The following is a 22,196-nucleotide window of genomic DNA, read 5'->3' on the forward strand; positions in this document are numbered from 1 at the left end:
AAAAGTGCTCCTCTGTTCAGCCATGCAGAAGGTGAGAAACATTGTCCAGAAATGCCAGGATTTTCAGTGGGTCCTTTGTTCTACTACAGCCTCCAGTGTGTCCAGTTTGACTCCTAAGGAGCCAGCCTTTCCAGTCAGTTTATTCAGCCTGTTGGCATCACCTGTGTTGATGCTGTTGTCCCAGCACACCACTGCATAGAAGATTGTACTGGCAACAACAGATTGGTAGAACATGAAGGAGGGACCTGCATACTCCAAAGGATCTCAGTCTCCTCAGGAAGTAGAGGCAACTCTGACCCTTCTTGTACGCAGCCTCTGTGTTGGTGCTCCACTCAAATCTGTGATCCAGGTTCACCTTCAGGTACTTGTATGTCATCACCACTAATCAGGGACCAATGCAGGCCTAGTCTTCCTAAAGTCCATCACCATCTCCTAGTCTTACTAATATTGAGCTGCAGCTGATTCAGCTTGCACCATTTGACAAAGTCCTCACCGGGGCCCTGTATTCATCCTCCCATCCTCCCTTTGTACACCCAGCTTTTGCTGAGTCATCACAGAATTTCTGCAGATGATGTGACTCAGTGTTGTATCTAAAGATAGATTGGATGTGGAGAGGATGGTTCCTATGATGGGAACGTCTAAGACCAGAGGACACAGCCTCAGAATAGAAGGGTGTCCTTTTAGAATAGAGATGAGAAGGAATTTGATTAGCCAGAACGTGGTGAGTCTGTGGAATTTTTTGCCACAGGCAGCTGTGGAGGTCAAGTCTATACATATATTTAAGGCAGAGGTCGATAGATTCTTGATTGGTTAGGACATGAAAGGATACGGGGAGAAGGCAGGAGGTTGGGGCTGAGAGGAAAATTGGATCAGCCATGATGAAATGCCAGAGTAGACTCGATGGGCCAAATGGCCTAATTCTGCTCTTATATCTTATGGTCTTAATATCTTATTTACAAGAATAGATAAATTAAACTTAAATTATGCATCTTTTTAAAAATAAAGACCACAATCAGAACAGAAAGATTTCATTTTAGTGAAAAATGATCAAAGGTATCATAGTTCCACGAAGCTAGAGTGATTATGATCTTGCTAGTTAGTTGAAGAATGAAATGGTTAAAGGGAACTAGCAGCTCTTGAACTTGGTGGTGTAGGACTTTGGACCTCTGTACTGCCTACCAGGTGGTACCTGTGAGAAGATTGCATGGCTTGTATACTTGACAGAAACCATGATAACTCTACACACTTCTTTCAAACACCACCTAAGGAACAGCAGGTTATATCCTGACTACTTCCTTTGTCATGAATTTAATAGTGTTAGACTCTGAAGATTTTTTTCACAGGTAGGTAACACCTTATGGAAGTGGTACAAGTTAAAAGGTGGTTTTTTGCTTTTCTTGCGTTTTGTGCCAGTGGAAAGTTTGACTCAGAAAATAATACATTTTGTTTTCCTTCCTAATTCACAGCTAAGTAGAAATGCTGATTGCTAACTGCTACTTTTATTGCATATCTTTAAAACTTCTTTTCACCTCTTTAATATATTTATTCATACTGCCCACGCCATATATGAGGACATAAATGTCACTCATTGATTAGAATTCCATTCACAAGAGCCTCTTGGATTGGAGTCCCTAGAGTTAAACCCAAGATGACTCACTGCGTATAGGCAACAAAGAAATCATAAAAGGAAGGTGGAGGGGAAATTCCTGATTATTTTAGCAGTCAAGGAGGCTGAAGTTTAGTTATTGACATAAGGTAGAATGTGAAACATCCAACTTTTACACATGTTCCCCACAAGCAGCATTGAGATGATGATCACGTGATCTCTCTTTTTATTAGTGATGTTAATTGAATATTGTCACAGGAACTTACCTGCTCTTTTAGTAAATGATGGGAGCTTTGATTTCAACCTGAGGAAACAGACAAGTCTTCATTTCAACATCTTGAATAAAGTGAGAGAAGAAAAGCTGCTGGAGGAACTCAGCAGGTCAGGTAGCATCCGTGGGGCAAAGTGAACAGCTGACATTTTGTGTTGAGACCCTTTATCTGGACTGGTTTGGTCATACCAAATGAGGGTTCTTGACCCGAAACACTGATGGTCCATTTCCATCCATAGGTGCTACCTGATCCACTGAGTTCCTCCAGCATCTTGTTTGTTCCTCCATATTCCAGAATCTGGGGTCTCATGTGTCTCATGGAAAAAAGGATTATGCTTGATATGCTGCATTCTCTTAGCATTGCTATAAATAATCTTTTGAATTATTTTCATCCAAATTTATATTATTAGACATCCAAAAAATTAATCTTGTCATTAACTGCTTCAAAAATGTAATGAAATTAAAGAGATAAGTATTTAATCAGTCAAGCTGGCAATGATAGTTACTGTATATTTTTATCATTTTACTAAATTTCTGTGCTTATCTTCTGTGATAATTCACAATCAGTGAGAGTACCTGTTTATGAGTTTCATTTCATTCAGTTGAAAAGTGGTTATGAATACGTTGCAACCCAAGATTACTGATGACAGGGCTGCTTTCTTTTCTGGCTGGGGAAGACCCATTGCAATGTGTTGACGTAGACAAGACTAGTTAATTCTTTTTCTTGGAACATCACACATATATGTGAGCACCAGTATTTGTCAGGAGAGTAGAGTGGATCTGCCATTCTTGAGATTTTCAAAAATAAAAAGAACTGAGCAAATTTAGTTGGGTTTTGATTTTTTCTTTTGGAAACCTGGTACCTATCCCTATTATGCCTGTGAAGCAAAGGAACAATGTTGCCAACTCTCTGGTCCCCTGGAACCTCACCTATGGCTAAAGAGGATTCAGAGATTTCTGCCAAGGCCACAGCAATATCCCCTTTTTCTTTTCTTAATAATCTGGGACAGATGGGAAGTTCCCATCTGACTGTGCAAACTTAATCAGTTTAAAATTATTGAAGAATCCCTCAACTCCTCTTTCTTGCTATCAACACAATCTGGCTTCCTTCCAGATTGAAATCATATAAAGGGACCAACTGCACTTGAAATTGTGTCATTGCCAGACCATGGACTGAATATTGCACTCGTGTAGAATTCCAGTTATCAGAATCCTGCCTGCTGATTGTTATATTTCCATATCTATCATCCATCTCCAAATAGCTTCCCTTCATCTAAAGCTATTATAGTACTTAACTGATTGCTTACTGCAAAACGGAAGGAAACCATTCTGCCCATTGGATCAATGCTTGTTCCAAACACAACAATTCTGTTCCCCATCTTATTTCTTGTGACCTATTCTTCCCCTCGTGTGCATCAACCTTCCTCCTGATTATCTGACCACCTACCTGCACCATGGGGAAAAAAGAGGTAGAATTGGTGGACCAGTTTGAGGCAGATTAAAGGGGAGAAGGATGTCAAAGAGTTTGAGTCATGGAGGGATACAGAAATGGGCCCTTTAGTCCACAGAGTCCATGCATCAACCATCCATTTACACTAATCCTACATTGATCTAATTTCATATTCTTCCCACATAATTATCGATTCTTCTTCACTATATTCTATCATTCTCCTGTAGGCTAGGTGCAATTTACAATGACTAATTAACCCATCTGCTCTCACATCTTTGACATAAGATATATAGGATACAGGAGGAAACCAGTGCATCCAAGGGAAATCCACACATTCACCTGGAGAACATGCAGACTCCACATAGACAGCACTTGAACTTGTGTCTCCCGATCTGTAAGACAGCAATTTTACCCACTACACCATTTTGTCTGCTTGAATAGAAATAATGAGTTTGAATGCAAATTGGAGTCATTGAGCAAAGTAGACACTGTCTGCCTGGATGATTGGAAAGACAGTTGAGTTATAGTCAGCAACGTATACAAAATGCTGGAGGAACTCAGCATCTAATAAACAGTCGACGTTTCAGCCTGAGACCCTTCATCAGATATTTTATCAAGATTTCCAGCATTTGCAGAATCTGTTGTGTCTCTGGGGTACAGTAAAAGTGAATAAGGGTCATTATTCATTCGTGGGAGGTAAACCAACTGAAGTAAATATGTGGGATTTTTAAAGGGATATGGTGGACCAAACAGGTAGAAGTGGGACTAGCTCAAGTAAGCAACCTGCTCAGCGTGAAAGAGTTGGACCCAGGGGGCCTGTATCTGTGGTGGTTAACTATGTCTCTAATACAGGATTAATACTAGTAGGTGTTTGATCCAGACCCTGTGGACTGAAGGGCCTATTTCTATGCCGTAGCACTCTGTGACTCCATAGTAGTATTTTTTTTTCCCATCCCTCACTGATGCTGAGCTGCATTGTTGCACTAAGGCGGTCTTTATGGGGAAGGTTCTTTCTCTTGTTCAGCGAGTGCTAGGATTCAGTTTGCAGCACACTCAGGGAGCAGCTATGTACTTTCAAGCCAGGCCAGTGTGCTGCTTGGAAAGGGATTTGTAGCTGATGCTATTCCTGCATGTGTTGCTGATCTGGTTCTTCTGGGAAGTAGAGGGGGTGTGCTTGTTGGCTGCAACTTGTTCCGTCTTGGAAGAGGTAGAAAGGGAGGCAGAAGATTGTGAAAGTTTTAATGTGTGGGCTCTGAATCTTTGACCACCAGAGCTGTTCTGCACCATGGGTTCAACAGCATACACATTTAAAAAGCAGAGCTGAATTTCCCTGGGCCAGGAGCGTTGATCGCTGGAGTGCAACATTTAGAAGAGGCAGCATATGTTCCTTGAGTTATCCTTTGCACAACTCACAACTATAGTTGTAGATTTATGCTGTGAATGACTATCACCTTAAAAAAAAATCCCCAAGAATCACAGAAAGAGTCGAGCTGCACAGCAGTTTCAGATGTAGGCCTGCCTCGTGTTGCATTCTCTGTTCACATAACTTAATTTAATATGACTTGGTCCATTGTGGGACTCCGCTGTTTCTAAACCTTCAATGTGTAGATGTCATTAACATTAACACAGAAACAGAATCACTTGCAGATTTGTTTTGGCACGAAATCCATTTGGATATGTTTATTAGTCCTTATTTCCAATTTTCCAACTCATAACCTGCTCCCAGCTTTATAACATCGGGCTAAAAGTGACTCACTGATTGATTACCAATCTAGCTTTGATTTCTCCACCACCCCAATACTGCCAGCTCCTCACTGAGGAAAATCTTGGCCACTATTCTACTCTAGATGGAACAATTGAGGTTTGGAGCTTAGCACGAGCAGAGATAATGAGGCCAAACCATTTCTTATTAGGTCTCTTGAGATCTGAGATTCGCTTAAAGAACTTTGAGGTGATGTCCCCAAGGCCTCATGAGCTATATGCCAGGTTATTGAGAAAAGCAAAAGATGAGGTTTCTGGTCCTTAACCAAAATCTTTGTGTCATTTTTAGCTACAGTCAATTCCCATAGGACTGATGAGTAGCAAATGTTCCATTGTTTACGACAAGAAATATGGATAATCTTGGAAACTGTAGCTTTGTGCAGGACAAGTCATGTCTTATTAATTTGATAGAGCTTTTCAAGGAGGTTGACCACATGGTTTCAGAATTAGCTTCCCATAAGCTAGGGTAGAGGGTAGTTAGTGGTTGATGAGACTCATTGTACAGGTTCGTGATTAGTGGTGCTCTGCAGAGCGCATCACTGCGACCCCAGCTGTTTATAATATATGTAAATGAGTTGGATGAAGACTGGGATGGTTAGGTTAGTAAGTATGCAGACAAAAAAAAGATTGGCGGTATTGTAGAAGAATGCCAAATGATACAGCGGGATATGAATCAGTTGAGAGTATAAAAAGAGGAATGGCAGATGGATCTTAATTCAGCCTAGTGAGGTGTTACACTTTAGGAAATCACATAAAGGGAGAGTATGCAGTTAGTGGCAGGACACTTAACGGTGATATATAGAGGGATCATTGGGTCTAAATCCATAGCTCCTACAAAATGGCTGATAAGGTGGTAGAGTTCCTGAAGGAAGGTCGACTGTCTACTCTTTTCCATCGATGGTGCTTGACCACTTGAGTGCCTCCAGCATTCTGTGTGTTTTGTTATGGCATGATTGCCTTTATAAGTCGAGACACTGAGTACTAATAAAACTCTTGTTAGGCCACATCTGGAGTATTGCATTCAGTTCTGGTTGCCCCACTTTACAATTGATGTAGAGGCTTTGGAGAGGATGCAGAAGAGTCTTACCAGGATTTTGCCTGGATTAAAGGGCATGACCTATAAGAAGAGGTTGGATAAAGTTGGGTTGTTTTCTCTAGAGTGACGGAGGCTGAGGGGAAACCTGATAGAATTTAATAAGATTTGAGAGACAGTCGGAATCTTTTCCAGGATCAGACTGATTAATTCAAGCTGATACAATTGTATTTCTATATTATATTGAATGTCCTGTTGTACATACTATTTATTATAAATTGCACATTGAACATTTAGACGGAGACATAACGTAAAGACTTTTACTTCTCATGTAAATGAACGATGTAAGTAATAAAGTCAATTCAATTCAAAATATCTAATCTAGAGGGCATGCATTTAAGATGAAAGGGGATATGTTCAAAGGAGATATAGAACATAGAACATAGAATAGTACAGCACAGTACAGGCCCTTTGGCCCACAATGTTGTGCCGACCATCAAACCCTGCCTCCCATGTAAGCCCCCACCTTAAATTCCTCCATATACCTGTCTAGTAGTCTCTTAAACTTCACTAGTGTATCTGCCTCCACCACTGACTCAGGCAGTGCATTCCACGCACCAACCACTCTCTGAGTAAAAAACCTTCCTCTAATATCCCCCTTGAACTTCCCACCCTTTACCTCAAAGCCATGTTCTCTTGTATTGAACAGTGGTTCCCTGGGGAAGAGGCGCTGGCTATCCACTCTATCTATTCCTCTTATTATCTTGTACACCTCTATCATGTCTCCTCTCATCTTCCTTCTCTCCAAAGAGTAAAGCCCTAGCTCCCTTAATCTCTGATCATAATGCATACTTTCTAAACCAGGCAGCATCCTGGTAAATCTCCTCTGTACCCTTTCCAATGCTTCCACATCCTTCCGATAGTGAGGTGACCAGAACTGGACACAATACTCCAAGTGTGGCCTAACCAGAGTTTTATAGAGCTGCATCATTACATCGTGACTCTTAAATTCTATCCCTCGACTTATGAAAGCTAACACCCCATAAGCTTTCTTAACTACCCTATCTACCTGTGAGTCAATTTTCAGGGATCTGTGGACATGTACCCCGAGATCCCTCTGCTCCTCCACACTACCAAGTATCCTGCCATTTACTTTGTACTCTGCCTTGGAGTTTGTCCTTCCAAAGTGTACCACCTCACACTTCTCCGGGTTGAATTCCATCTGCCACTTCTCAGCCCACTTCTGCATCCTATCAATGTCTCTCTGCAATCTTTGACAATCCTCTACACTATCCACAACACCACCAACCTTTGTGTCATCTGCAAACTTGCCAACCCACCCTCCTACCCCCACATCCAGGTCGTTAATAAAAATCACGATATGCAGGGCAAGTTTGTTACACGGGGTAGTAGGTGCTTGGAATGTGTTGCTATGGTGGCGGTGAAGGCAAATAAAAGAGTGGCATTTAAAAGGTTCTGAAATAGGCTCACAAATAGGCAAAGAATGGAGTAATATGGATGTTGTGTAGGAAGAAGGGCTGGTTAAACATTCAATGAATTCAGCATTGTTCAGTGTTGTACTGCTGTATGTTAATATGGAAATGGGCTGTTTGAAAGTGAAGGGAAGATTGTTGGACATGTGACAAAGAGGAACGCATAAGAATGTATGTACAGTATCTTGTGGTGGTACCTGCAAACCCTTTGCCTTTTTGTAATCTACCTGCGATCATGATCCTTATCTTGATCTAACATTTTTTATATTTAAAGGAGTTATCGTACATTCATAAAGTGTAAATATTTCACTTACATAAAGTGCAAAAGAGAGGCGAGAGTTGATATCGGACTGATGGAAAAAAATGCTGGAGAGGTAGTAATGGGGGACAACAAAATGGCGGACGAGCTGCATAAGTATTTTGCATCAGTCTTCACTATGGAAGACACAGGCAGTATGGTGGAAGTTCCAGGTGTCAGAGGAGTGAAGTGTGTGAAGTTAGCGTAACTGGAGAGAAGCTTCATGGGAAACTGAAAGGCCTGAAGATAAATAAGTCAACTGAACTAGATGCTGTACACCCAAGAGTTCTGAAAGAGATGCCTGAAGAGATTGTGGAGGCATTAGTAATGGTCTCTCAAGATTCGCTAGATTCTAGTATGGTTCCAGAAGTCTGGAAAATTGCAAGTGTCGCTCCAATCTTCAAGAAGGGAGAGAGGTAGAAGAAAGGAAACTATAGGCCAGTTAGTCTAACCTCAGTGATTGGGAAGATGTTGGAGTCAATTATTAAGGATGAAGGCTTAGGGTACTTGGATGCACACCATTAAATAGGCCATAGCCAGCATGGTTTCCTTAAGGGAAAAACTTGCCTGACAAGCCTTTTGGAATTCTTTGAAGAAATAACAAGCAGGTTAAACGAAGAGAATCGGTTGATGTTGTGTACTTGTATTTTCAGAAGGCATTTGACAAGATGCCATACATGAGGCTGCTTAACAAGCTACAAGCCCATGGTATTATCGTAGAAAGGTTGTACTGAAACTGGAGAGAGTTAAAAGGAGGTTCATGAAAAAGTTTCCAGGATTGAATGACTTGTCATATGAAGAGCATTTGATGGTTTTGGGCCTGTATTCACTAGAATTCAGAAGAATGAGGGATGACCTCATGGAAACCTATCGAATGGTGAAAGGCTTTGATAGAGTGGATGTGGAGAGGATCTTTTCTATGGTTGGAAGGACTAAGACCAGAGGACACAGGGGACTCAGAATAAAGGGGCATCTTTTTAGAAGATGAGGAAGAATTTCTTTAGCCAGAGTGGTGAATCTGTGGAATTCTTTGCCACAGGTAGCCCTGGAGACCAAGTCTTTATGTATATTTAAGGCAGAGGTTGATAGGTTCTTGAATGGTCAGGGCACGAAGGGATACGGGGAGAAGTCAGGAGATTGGGGCTGAGAGGAAAATTGGATCAGCCATGATGAAATGGCAGAGCAGACTCGATGGGCCAAATGGCCTAATTCTGCTCTATATGTTATGGTCTTATTCCCTCTTTGAGAAGCTGGCATGGGCTGTTAGCATTTATCCTCAACACAACATTAACACCTAGATTTATATTTTCTTGCTGTTATCCTTCCTCAATATTATTTATCTCACGGATGGAAAAAACAAGAAAACAGGACAAAAACATCATGAATCAGATCAATTAATAAACAGTTGTTTTTCAGGAGACAGTGTTGGGACATTTTTTTACACACACGAGGAGGTGGTCTTTATATATTATTCAACCCTAGTTGATTTCAGAATTGAACTCCTGCTGTTCTTGTGATGATGGCTAATCTCCCAATGTTGCTTAGGATTCTGGCTCAGTGATCATCAGTCAGGAGGAATTTGGATTTGAGGGTGTTGGAAGGTTTAATGTTTCAGTTCAAAGACATTCATCAAGATTGAAGTAGAGTTTTGACAAGTCCTTCCTCCCACCAACCCCTTCCCCCCGCCCCCCACAGATGCTGCTTGACCCACTGCCCACTGAGTTCCTCCAGCAGATCCTTTTCTCGCATCATAGGAAAGGTGCCAAGTTATGAGGTATTGCAGTTACTGTTATGTGTTAACCTCAGACCCAGTGGAGAAGAGGAGATTGAGGAGTGAATTGTTCCAAATTATGAAGCACTTTGGTGGGGCACAGGTGGAGAAACAAATTCTTGCGGCAAGAGAGCAATGCAGAACACACTTGAGACAATTGGTGAAGGACCCAGATTGTATGAAATGCCAACATGCTGCCTAAAGGGACAAGAGCATTGGATTTAAAAAAAGAAACGTTGCTGAGATAAGGGAAGAGGAAAGGAGAGGCATGGATACCTCTTTTAAAGTCCCAGCACAGGGACAATAGGGCGTGTGGCTTCTTTTCATTCTGTATCACTCTATGTTCCATGTTCTCTTCATGTATTGTTGAAGGTGTTTTCTTTTCCTGAAAGGTCCAATATTATTTTTCACATCTTTAAGTCAGCACTGCTGCTGTAGTGTCAGAAGTCTATCATGGTTTTCCAGTGCAATGTTATCTCAATGTCCTGAGAGGAGATGGGGACACAGGCCACATCAGAAATGGTAGCACATTTTCCTGTGCTGGTTCCATGACGTGGTCATTCTAATACATGCTTCTCAAAAAGACCTATTTTAAGCAACAGTTGGAAGTGCAAACAAGTGACATCTTCACTGACATTTTGGTTATCACAACTAAATCAGAACAAGAGATATGAAATTGTTTGTGTGGTGTTAACTTGATCCTGCCACATTTAGTCATTTCCCCTCTCAACTGCCAAAGAACACAGAAAGATAAATGAACGTAGTCTTGAGTGTGGGAACACTGCAGAAAATGGGGTATTATTAAAAAAAAATCTTAACAAAGGGAAATAGTCAGGGGATGAGCAGTTCTGTGAGCTGATGTTAACTGATAAGACAGCACTGCTTCACGTAGTCCTGAAGAGTAAAAGTATAACTATCATTTCTGAATCATAAAAAGAATGGAAAGTGGCACCTCGCATTTTCCATTGCACTATTTAATGTGAAAAGCAAAACAAAGCTCGTGCAAAGTTTACCGGTTGACTGAAGCATCCTGAAATCTGTCCTGTAGCTTTTAAACTTGGCAGTATCACTTCAAAGCAGTGCTAGGGAAGTGCTGCACTGTCTGAGGTGTGTGGGAGCATAATCTTGGAATGAGAGGTAGGCTGCTGAGGGGGAAGTGGGGAAGGTCTGCTTCACACGAAGGATGTAGGAAATAAGGAACCCTGTTCCTTAATAAGACTGGCTGGCAATTAGAAATTGCTTACTTAGATTGATTTTGTTGGGCTGGGTATTATGTTATATAGGAACAAGATGGGGAAGATAGAGCGAAGCTATAGTTGGGCTATGGATTATTTGAAAAGTGGAATAAGATAAGTATTGCGCCTGCAACTACCCAGCAGTGTGGTTAAAAGAAAGGAAATTCACTCCCCTGTATAGGCAGGTACTATTTATAACCACAACCAATTCTTTCTATATGACCAAGCAATTAATCATATGGATATGTTCCTGCAACAGTCAGTGAGCAAAAGCAGCTGCGGTTGAATCTTATTAACTTGTATCTCCTCCAGTTTCTAATGTTCCTCCTTAAGCTAAGAGAGAGAGGACAAAGGTTCTTGGCTACCATGTACCTATAGGGCTCTATCACCTCTGCTATTGGGCTTGGATATACAAATATCATTTAATAGTTTGGTCAATATATAACTCACAGCTGGCATGGCAAGGTTGGTATATTGACTGATCATTTGATCTTGTTTCGAATAGTTTTGAGATTCGGATAATTTAGAAGTTAGTCACTGAGTTGTTTCACCTTTTTCTTGGCAGCATGCTAAATGCCTGCATTTTTAAGTTAAGAAACTCAATTTTTGGTAGCAAGTTCTACAAATTAAAGCAGTGTAAGGGTTCATTTATTGCACAGTAGGTCTGAAACAAGTCAGTGTAAAAGTTTTTGATTAGGCAGAGTTCTGCATAGAGAGGCTGTGTGGGAATGGTGTCTGTAGTGGTAAAAATGTATAGCATGACACCAGAGCAGTAACTCAAACAACCCACAAATCCAAGATTGAATAGGTTATGACTTTATTCCCTGGAGTGTAGGAGAATGGGGGAAGATTTGATAGAGGTATTATGAGGGTATAGACAGGGTAAATGCAAGGAGGCTTTCTCCACTGAGGTTGGATGAGACTAGAACTAAGGTCATAGGTTAAGGGTGACGGGTGAAATGTTTAAGGGGAATGTGACGGGAAACTTCTTCACTCAGAATGTGATGACAACGTGGAACAAGTTGCCAGCGGAAGGGCTCCATTTAAAGGTTTAAAGACCCTTCATCAGAATTGAGAAAGTGTGCAGCAAGGCTAATTGTAAACTGAGGGCAGGAGTCTTGAGGCAGGATTTAGATTGGACAAAGGGATGATCATGGATTTGTTAAGGCCAGGGATACCATGGGGATAAGCTGCAGATTACATCAATAGCTTCATGAGCGATATTAGAAAGGGGGAGAACACATAAGACTATAAAACCATAAGATATAGGAGCAGAATTAGTGCATTTGGCCAGTCAAGTCTGCTCAATGGAAACAAAAAGAATATAAAAGCGATTAAATGATGGCAGTTAAAGAGAGAGAACACAACTAGAGGAAGACACAAACTGCAAAATGCAGAACCAGAGACAATTTGAGCAGGTCAGACCAAAGAAATGTAAAGGGAGTAACTGAGTCGATGGATCATCAGCAGAACAAACCTGTTCTGACTAAAAGAAAGCCAGAAAGTTGCAGAATTCAGTATTCAGTTCAGAAGACAGTGACATGCTCGGGGGAAAATGAAGGTAATCAGGCATTGTTGTCATAGTGCAGATAGGTCAGAGTAGAAATGGGACTGAGAATTAAAATGAGAGGCAACTGGAAGCTCAAAGTTGTATCTACAGACTGAATGCATAACTGTACCTATTCTGCTGTTGGTTCTTCCAGTGAAGAGAAGATCACATCACGAGCAGCAGCTTAGATTGGAAGAAATGCATGTAAATGACTGCTATGTTGGAAGGATTATTTGGGTACCTTGATGGTGAGATGAGGAGAGATAAAACGCAGATGTTGCATTTAAATGGAAAAATGCCAAGAGAGGGAATTTGTTGGTGAAACTGGAAGAGCAGGTCAGAGGATAAGAGAATGGTCCCTCTGGAATACTGAAAGGACTGAGGAGGCAGCCCTGTGGAAAATCTAACTAAAGCAAGTCTAATGGGCATTTCAAAACCTGCAGCTCTGCATTTCACAACATTTGCATTCCTCTTTGTGTGCTATCTGTCTCCACAGCCTTTGCTTCGTTGATTTTATGTTACTTTGTTCATTCTTTCCCTCCCTCCCTTTCTCCCTCTCTCTCTCTCCCCCTCCCTCTCCCCTGCCCCTCTCCCCCTCTCTCCCTCCCTCTTTCTCTCCCCCCTCCCCTCCCTCTTTCTCTCCCCTGCCCCTCCCTCTCCCTCTTTCCCTCTCCCCTGCCCCCTCCCCCTCTCCCCTCCCTCCCCCTTGCCCCTCTCCCTCTCCCTTTCCCCCTCCCTCCCCTCATTAATGGATCCACCAGATCACTTCATCTGCATCTTTTCCACATGGCAACATTGGTCTACCTAACCCTCCCCTCGCTCCCTGTAACATAAACCTAATTAATTCTCCCTCTTTCATAGTTGTGACAAAGGGTTTTTGTCCTGAAATGTTACCTTTGTTTCTCTTTCCACAGATGCTGCCTGGCCTACCAAGTGTTTTCAATAGTTTCTGCTTTAATTTCATTTTCTCAATACTTGTGGTTTTGTGATTTCTAGACTTTTCTAAAATCCAACCTAATACCAGTTGAGGAAGGTATCTCCCATCCTTACTGGTCTAGCATGGATGTAACTCCAGACTGACAATAATATGGGTGAATCTTAACTGAAGTAAGCTAACAACTATTTGCTCAGGGAACAATGTGGGTTCAGCAATGAATCAACACTCTGTTAATGAACAAAAAAAAAGAAAGTGTATAAAAGAAAGGTTAAAGGACTTTTTTGTAATAACCTCTCTTTTGATTCTCCTCAGTAAATGAAATCATACGCAACGATCTCTCAAGTGCCTCTGTTCATGGACATTCATAGTTAAAAGCAGCGTCAAGACAATGGAGAGAAAGAAGATGGTCCATTTTGGGCATCAGGATATCGACCATGTGAAGATCACGGGCCACGCTGCCTCAAAGATAATTCACTAGATGTAGAAATCAAGCTTTTATTTCTCTTTTCTAGAAATAATTCACTTCAGGTAACAGGATGCAAACTGTTTACTCGTTTGTAATGACGCAAGGATGTCAGCTGATGACTAGCCAACATTCCCAGTGAACTATCATTTGGATGAATTCTCAGTTCCACCACAAACTGTCTTCCTGATTGTTCCCAAGTAAAAATGTTTAAAGAATTCCAAAGAATCGATATTGTTGCAAAGGAATAATGCAGTCAAAATGATCAATTTGGGTGTTTGGAAGTCCACAAATAAAAGTGCCTTACGTTTACTTTTGTTATGGGGTGGGGGGAGGGTTCTTTGTATTGTGCTTCAATTAAAAGAATCACAGTTATAGAAATTAATATTAAAATGTGCTCTTTGTAGTAATATTTTATTAGCAAAAAAAAGGAATTAATGTGAATTAGTAGACGATTTACAATGTTTTCACTAAGAAGATTATGCATAACTCTTCTGTGAAAGGAGGTATCCAACAATGTGTGTAATTGTACTGTACATTGCATTTCAATTCAAAGCAACTCTGTGATCTCTACAAACCCATTAATTACTCCAAAGTAAGACACCTGGTTTCGGCTGCTTGATTCATTGCTTGAGTCAGGATGTAATGTCATACTTCAAAATGAATGAGATCTTACAGAAATTCCAAAAAAAACCTCTGGAGATAGCCTTATAAAACTACTACCAATACGCCCAGAGACTTGGCTATGCAGATCATAGTAAGATGTCATTGTACAATTCATAGGATTAAAGGATTAATTTTCCAAAATGTATTAACAAAGTGACTAGACATTTAGGATGTTTTATGCTGAATTGTTTGCTTGCTGCTCTTCTATGTACATTCACAGATATGTTGAAACCTGTTATTTTTCACTGGTGTACTTTTGAGTTTGATGTATTATAACATTCAATGGATGGGTTGTTCTTTAGTGCAAGTTAGGAAATATATCATGAGGAAGAAATTTCAGACTTTACGCACAAATATTGAAAAGCAAAAAAATTCAAAGTTTCAATACATTAACAGAGATTGTCCTTTTTGTCACAACTATTGCTAGATAAACTCATTGCACATCAGGAATTCAGTCCATGCTCCATCTAGTTACCATTGCATAATACCGTGAGATTTCAGGCACCGTTAGGTTAGTAGGTATTTTCTCTCTTAACTGAGAAAACTGGGATATCAGACTAGAAGTGCATTTCCTTAACATTTCCAGTTGTGTAAGCACTTTAGAAAGTACAGTACAGAACAGTACAGTTATCTGCCTCAACAGGTAAGTTTAATTTTATTTTTTAAAAAAATCTTGAGTCAAACCTAGACTTCTCAGCTCACTATGCTGAAGAAAAATGTTTAAACTTTATCTTAAATGAAACTTCTACTGAACTATTACATTAATGCTATGTTAAATCTTTAAACAGTGTGCTCTTAATCATAGTGATCGCAGCTTATAGCAAATGTAGAATATTAGAATGTAGCTTAACTGAAATGAAATAATTTCTCTTTTAGGTTATGTTTCATAAAAGATTGAGCTGAGTTCATATGGCAAATGTTAACTGCTTCCATTTTGAGTGCCTTAACCATTAGTGCCCTCTCTAGGTTTTGCCCAGGAATTATTTAGTTGTGGTACCAGGTTAATGTACCAAGTCATTTTATTGGTTATGTACACACGATTCACAGAAGGCAGGTGTGTGGTGAGCAACTACATTCATTACTTCATCAATAAAATGAAAAACCAAATGGCAACAGATTATTTGTGCTCCTGTTATTGCCTTATTACAATTCTTACCACAAAGCCGACCCAGTAGATTACTGTGAGGAGTTCAGGACATATTGTGGCAATACTTTTCCTACTTAAGGGTCCTAACTGGGACAAATTCTGAGACTTATGCCTTCCAGGAGAGGATGTTTGCTGGGGTCTGAATCAATGTGCAATACAGCTTACATGTTCAATTAATGTAGACCACCGTCATGTTGTTTGACGTCACTTTTTCTCCTCTGCCTCTGATCTTCCTATTGCACCCATCCATGCAAACACAAATTTAGGTCTGTTTAAGATGAGGTTTGTCTGTTTAACATTCAAATAGTGGCTTCTGGCAGATAAAAGGCAAGAGAAGAGCAACTTCTGGGAGTGACATTAAAGGTAAAGAGAAAATCATGCTCAGTCATGTGAGAAGGAAACCTCATGCATTTTCTCCATTTACTTTATGTTGTTAATGCAGCGTTACTGGTTTGTTTTATACCATTACTATTACCCTAGGACTGTCATGTAGAAATATAATTAGGAGGAATGCTGAAATAGTTGTTTATACAACTTGTGTAGCAGGATAACTTTCTTCAACTATGCCTGAGCAGTAAATCCTGCAAGCATAATACAGCAATGCAAAAACAATACAATACTGCTTTTATCTTGCTGATGTAAGGCTTTGAAAAGGCAGCTTACTGTTGCAATATAACTGCATCGCATCGGAAGTGAATATTTGCAGTTTACTGCAAGACTCTCCATTGGCCCAGATAACAGATTTTTGATAAGTTGCAGCCATTTCCAATCTCCTAAAGCACCACCTGCATCTTTCCTTTATATAAGTAAACCTTGCTTTTTTTTGAGTTTGTATTTGCGCTAGATTTTATAGGGGAAGGAACATTTTGTCTTTCAATAAGAATTCCCAGAAGGAAACCAGAGGAGAGGCTGGACTTGGAACCCAAATTAGAATGTATAATAACTGGTTGAAATCTCTAGAGCAAACCACACGCCACTTTTTCATTTCATTTCAGGAATGGCTCTTAAGTTAAATAGACAAAGTTCCTGTATTGTGCGTTGTGGCTCTAATTCTCCAAAGCTTGTTTTTTTTCCTGTATATTTGTATCAGTGTTTTTTTTGCATTCTTGCTGTTAGTGTAACCTGTTTAATGGAAATTATGCAAATATTTTCTACATGTAATATATAATAAAAAGCACAATTTGAAGTAACCCATTGTATTTTGTGTTTCTACTCAAGAAAATGTTGGCATAGGTCTGTACAAATATTAAATTATCTTTGTTCTGCTGGGGTTTTACTTTAATTAAAACTCTTATTTTACAAAGAATGGTATTCAAGATTGTTTAATGTCACTTCCAGTATACAAGTGCAAAGGAGAGCAAAATAATTGTTACTCTGGATCCGAGGCAGCCCACATAAACATAATAAGTAAAAGAACACAATAATAATTATAAAACACAGTAAGTAGAAATACTTAAGATTGATCAGCTTGCAATTGTATTCTTCACTTTACAATGACTTCATGGATTTGGCATTTTCATCTTAGTTAAAGGGCCCAAATCACGTTAAAGAAGCATTATCAAATACTATTTCCAGCCATGTCACCTAAGGAAATATTAAGGTTGTTGAACAGAAGTATTTATGCTAAGAAGCTTATTAAAGAAGGATAGAGAGAGGAAAAGGTTCAGGTTGGGAATTCCGAAGGTTAGGATCAATGCATGGGCATCGATGATGAAATAATTAGAATCTAGGATGCTTAAGAAGCCAGAATTGGAAGAAAGTAAAGAATATGAAGTTGGTATGAGGAAGGATGGTAACCTTAAAATGAACATATTGTCGGTCGATGGATCAATGTGGCCAATGAACCCAGAGGTGTGCAAATTCTATAATACAAGGCAGCAGAGTTTTGAAGAGACCCCTGTGGGGGAAGGTGGGGTTAACCAATGCTTGTTCTGGAAAGCCAATTGGAAGCCTCACTGTTGAGATCTACATGCTGAACAAGATGTCATTGCCTTACTGTCATCCTGTGTCAGTGTCACAGCAAATGAGGGAAGGGACTGCACAAAAAGAGTGAAAAACTTCGACCTCTAATCTGCGTCACCTCTGAAATTGCCAACCGCCAAAGACAGATGAAGACTTTGAATGTTTTTGATACTCAACCCTATTTTCAAGAAAGAGTTAAATGGCCGAACATGAAGCAATACAGCACACACACACAAACCGCTGGAGGAACACAGCAGGTCAATCAGCTTCCACAGAAGGGAATAAACAGTCAACATTTTGGGCCAAAACCGTTCATCATGAGTCTGGAAGGGCCGTTATCAGAGCATTTAAACTCAATAAGTTCATGAGGGAGAAGGAAATGGAACTTTATGTAAATTGAATAAATTTCATGTGAGAAGGGAAAGGTTTAAAGGAAACCTGAGAGGCAAGTTCCCCCCACCCACCCCACACAGAGGGTCGTAGTTGTATGGAATGAACTGCCAGAGGAAATAGTAGAGGTGGGCACAATTATGTATAATGTTTAAATGTCATTTTGATTGGCACATGGATAGAAAGGTTTAGAGGGATATGGGCCAAATGCAGTCAAATGGAACCAGCTCAGAGAGGCCTCTTTTTCAGCATAATTGATTTAGACTGAAGAGCTTGCTTCTGTGCTCTATAATTCTATGACTATGAGGTAAAATTATTTTATGTGCAAACAGACTCATGTGGGGCATAAATATTGTTGGGCTAAATGGTTTGTTTCTATCTTGTAAATTCCATTCAATACTGAGCAGGGAAAAAAAATGAATTAATTGCCTTCCAGTCAAATGAAATCACACACTCTTATAATTCGAGATCACCTTTGATAATTTGCGATTCTGCTTTCTAATACCAGCATGGGGGATGGCAGTTGTCCTAAAATGTCAATGGCATCTAATCTTGTTTATATTCGTAAACTCAGCAAAGTGTCCTTAAAAGGTTAAAGCATTCCTTTAAGAGCTAGTAAAATCTAAAAAAGGGTAAACTGCTCAAAGGAACACATGGATAAACACTAGATATGAAAATGCCATCCATACTTAATAGCAAATGTTCTTTTGTGTGTAAACTACTTTTTTTTAAAACTTCCAACATTTGCTTTACAGAGATGGTCATAGCACAGTAATAAGGCATCCAGTACATCATTTTAATTATCAATCTAAACAGTTTATCATTCCAGACAAACTATTTTCACATCCATGCTTTTTGCTGCATCATAATTCAATTTCTCCTCATGTACCCAAATAAAACAGACATAATACCAGGCCAAAACCAAGTCCCAGAACAGCCATCAGTTTTGGCGGGACTTACATGTTATAATGAGCTGCAAGATGAAGTCAGCCTGCATCACCGAGAACAGTGCATCCCTTCACAATGAGCTCAATGTGTTCTATGCATACTTTGAACGGAGGGGGATCAGAATATCGCTGTCAACCCCAACAGCCTGCAATGCACCTGAGCCCATAGTCACTGTTGTGAACTTTTGGAGAGTGAACCTGCGGAAAGCATCTGGCCCAGGTTTTGTTCCTGGCCGTATCATTAGTTTCTGTGAAGATCAGCCAGCGGGTGTTTTTGCAGACCTTTTTAACCTTTCCCTGCTTTGATCTGAGGTTCCCACCTGCTTTAAAGACACTATCATTCTGGTACCTAAGAAAAACAAGGTAAAGCATCTATATGGCAGATGCTATTCCCCGGTCCTACACTCATCTCTGAAGCACATGGACAACAAAGACAGACACAGTATGACAAACTATTGTTTATTGACTACAACTTTGCCTTCAATGCTATGATTCCAAACAATCTCATCTCCAGATGCCTAGACCTGGGCGGAAACCCCTCCCTTTGCAATTAGATCCTTTATTTCCTGAGCAACAGACTACTATCAGTAAGAAAAGCCAGCAATACGTCTGCCATGATTATCCTCAACACGGGTGGTTCACAGGGCTGCGTCCTCACCCACCCTACTCTAGTCCCTATGTACTCATGACCACGTGGCCAAATTCTGCTCTAACTCCATATACAAGTTTGCAAATGATATCATCGTAGTGAGCCATATCTCAAATAACCAGAGTCAGAGGAGACAAAGAGCCAGGTGACATGGTATAATAACAATAATCTTTCCATCAATCTCAGCAAAACAGAAGAGTTGGTCATCACTTCAGGATGGGGGGGTGGTGAGAATGCTTCTGCTTACATCAATGGTGCTTAGGTCAAAAAAGTTAAGAGCTTTGAGTTCCTAGGAGTGAGCATCACCAATAACTTACACTGGTCCAACCACGCTAATACTATGGCCAAGAAAAATCACGAGCACCTCTACATCCTCAGGAAGCTCAAGAGATTAGACACGTCCCTGATAACCCTCACCAATTTTTATTGACATACCATAGAAAGCATTTTAACCAGATATATATGCTCTGCCCGTTACTGCAAGAACCTGCAGAGAGCTGTGGACACATTACAGGACATCATGGAAACCAGCCTCCTCTCCTGGGACTCTTCTTGCTACCTGAGTAAAGAACCCACCGCAGATATTTTCTCTTCTCCTCCTCCCAATGGGCAGAAGATTCAAAAGCTTGCAAGCACACAATACCAGGCTTAAGGAAAGCTTCTATTCTGCTATTATAAGACCATTGAACAGACCCTTGGAACAATAAGATGGATTCTTGCCCTCACAATCTACCTCACTGTGACCTTTCACCTTATGGTCCGCCTGCACTGCACTTTCTCTGTAACCGTAACACTTTATTCCCTATGTACTCATAGGGAATACCAGATCTGGGAACAGCTTCTTTCCAACTGTGATAAGACTGCTGAATGGATCCTGACCCGGATCTGAGCCATACCCTCCAAATATCCGGACCTGCCTCTCAGTTTTTTTGCACTACCTTACTTTCCCACTTCTATTTTCTAGTTATGATTTATAATTTAAATTTTTAATGTTTACTATCGACTTGTACTCCAGGGAGCAAGAAGAGCAGAATCAAATATCGCTGTGATGAATGTACGCTCTAGTATCAATTGTTTGGCGACAATAAAGTATAAAGTATTCTGCATTCTGTTATTGCTTTACCTTATACTACCTCACTGGCCTGCTGTAATGAATTAACCTGTATGGACAATATGCAAGAAAAGATTTTGACTATACCTCAGCATACGGGTCAGTTGGTTTAAATTCCTTGGCGTTATCACTTCAGAGGATCTGCCCTGGCCAGCACGTAAGTGCCACTACAAAGATGGCATGGCAGCACCTCTTTCCTTGATGTTTTCACAAATTTGGCATGTCATCTAAAACTTTAACAAACTTCTATCGATGCAGAATGGAGAGTGTCCTTGGCCAGCTGAATTATGGCCTGGTATGGAAATACCAATGTCCAAGAACAGGAAAGCATACAAGAAGTAGTGAATACAGCCCAGTCCATCACAGGAAAAGCCCTCTCTACCATTAAGCATATCCACAAGGAACACTGCCACAAGAAAACAACATCCATCATCACAGACCCCCACCATCCAGGCAGGCCTTGCATTTTTCATGCTGCGGCAATTGGGAAGGAGCTACAGGAGCCTCACGTTCCACACTACCTGGTTCAGGAACAGTTATTAACCTTCAACCATCAGGCTCCTGAACTAGCATGGATAACTTCACTCATCTCAACAACGAAATGATTTCACAACCTAAGGGCTCTCTTTCAAGGACTCTACAACTCATATTTGCAGGATTATTTATTTTTCTCAACTCATAGCCAAGCACACTCATTTCTCAATTGCTAGGAATTTTTGGACTATTCCAGTGGTGTTTAGTATTGTTGCTTTCCAGAGATTTACATAAACATTGCTGTGTCGGCCTAACTGTTTAATGATATTGTGTAGTGACTTTGGGGTGACACCAGTCATAGATATTACTGTTGGGACAATGTATACCCTGTTCATGTTCCATAGTCTTTCAGTTTCCTCCTTTAATTCAGCATATTTCTGGTGTTTTTCACTTATTGATTTCCGCATGTTGTGTGTTTGGAGTGGCTATATTTATTAATCCTGTGAATTATATGTGGATGGTTATTATAGATTGTCCTATCTGTGATAATAAATCATTTATTATTATTATTATTATTATTATTATCATCATTGTTATTGTTATTTGTATTTGCACAGTTTGTCTTCTTTGGGCAATTGGTTGTTTGCCAGTCTTTGTGTGAATTTTGTATTGATTCTGTGGTATCTCTTTCTTCTACATTGAATGCCTGCAAGAAAATGAATCTATATAGTACGTACTTTGATAATAATCTTAATTTGAACTTTGAACTTTGAACTTGGAACTTCCTAAAAGATACCTGGCCCAGATCAATTTTAGGAGCAACCCAGAAGTATCCAGATCACCAGTACAGACATGAGCATTTTTAAAAATTTATGTAACTGAATGTTCAAATTTCCAGCCACTTTTGTGAATTCATATCTGCAAAACCTTAGTGCCTATCTCCGAATTGTTAGTCCTGTTACATAATGATTGTGCTACTTGCA

At 40.1% G+C, this 22,196-nt stretch overlaps 1 protein-coding gene across 2 annotated transcripts in view; it reads left to right on the forward strand.

Annotated features, from left to right (window-relative positions):
• Positions 1 to 16,915, forward strand: part of nfatc1 (nuclear factor of activated T cells 1) — a 293,798-nt gene extending 276,883 nt beyond the window's left edge. For both annotated transcript variants that reach the window (XM_072261650.1, XM_072261642.1), the window contains exon 10: positions 13,717 to 16,915. In XM_072261650.1, the coding sequence (XP_072117751.1) occupies positions 13,717 to 13,772 (56 nt within the window). In that variant the 3' untranslated portion in view covers positions 13,773 to 16,915. The remainder of the gene's footprint in view (positions 1 to 13,716) is intronic.
• The last annotated feature ends 5,281 nt before the right edge of the window (positions 16,916 to 22,196 follow it).

The sequence above is a fragment of the Mobula birostris genome, chromosome 1 (assembly GCF_030028105.1).
Source record: "Mobula birostris isolate sMobBir1 chromosome 1, sMobBir1.hap1, whole genome shotgun sequence".
Classification (NCBI taxonomy): domain Eukaryota; kingdom Metazoa; phylum Chordata; class Chondrichthyes; order Myliobatiformes; family Myliobatidae; genus Mobula; species Mobula birostris.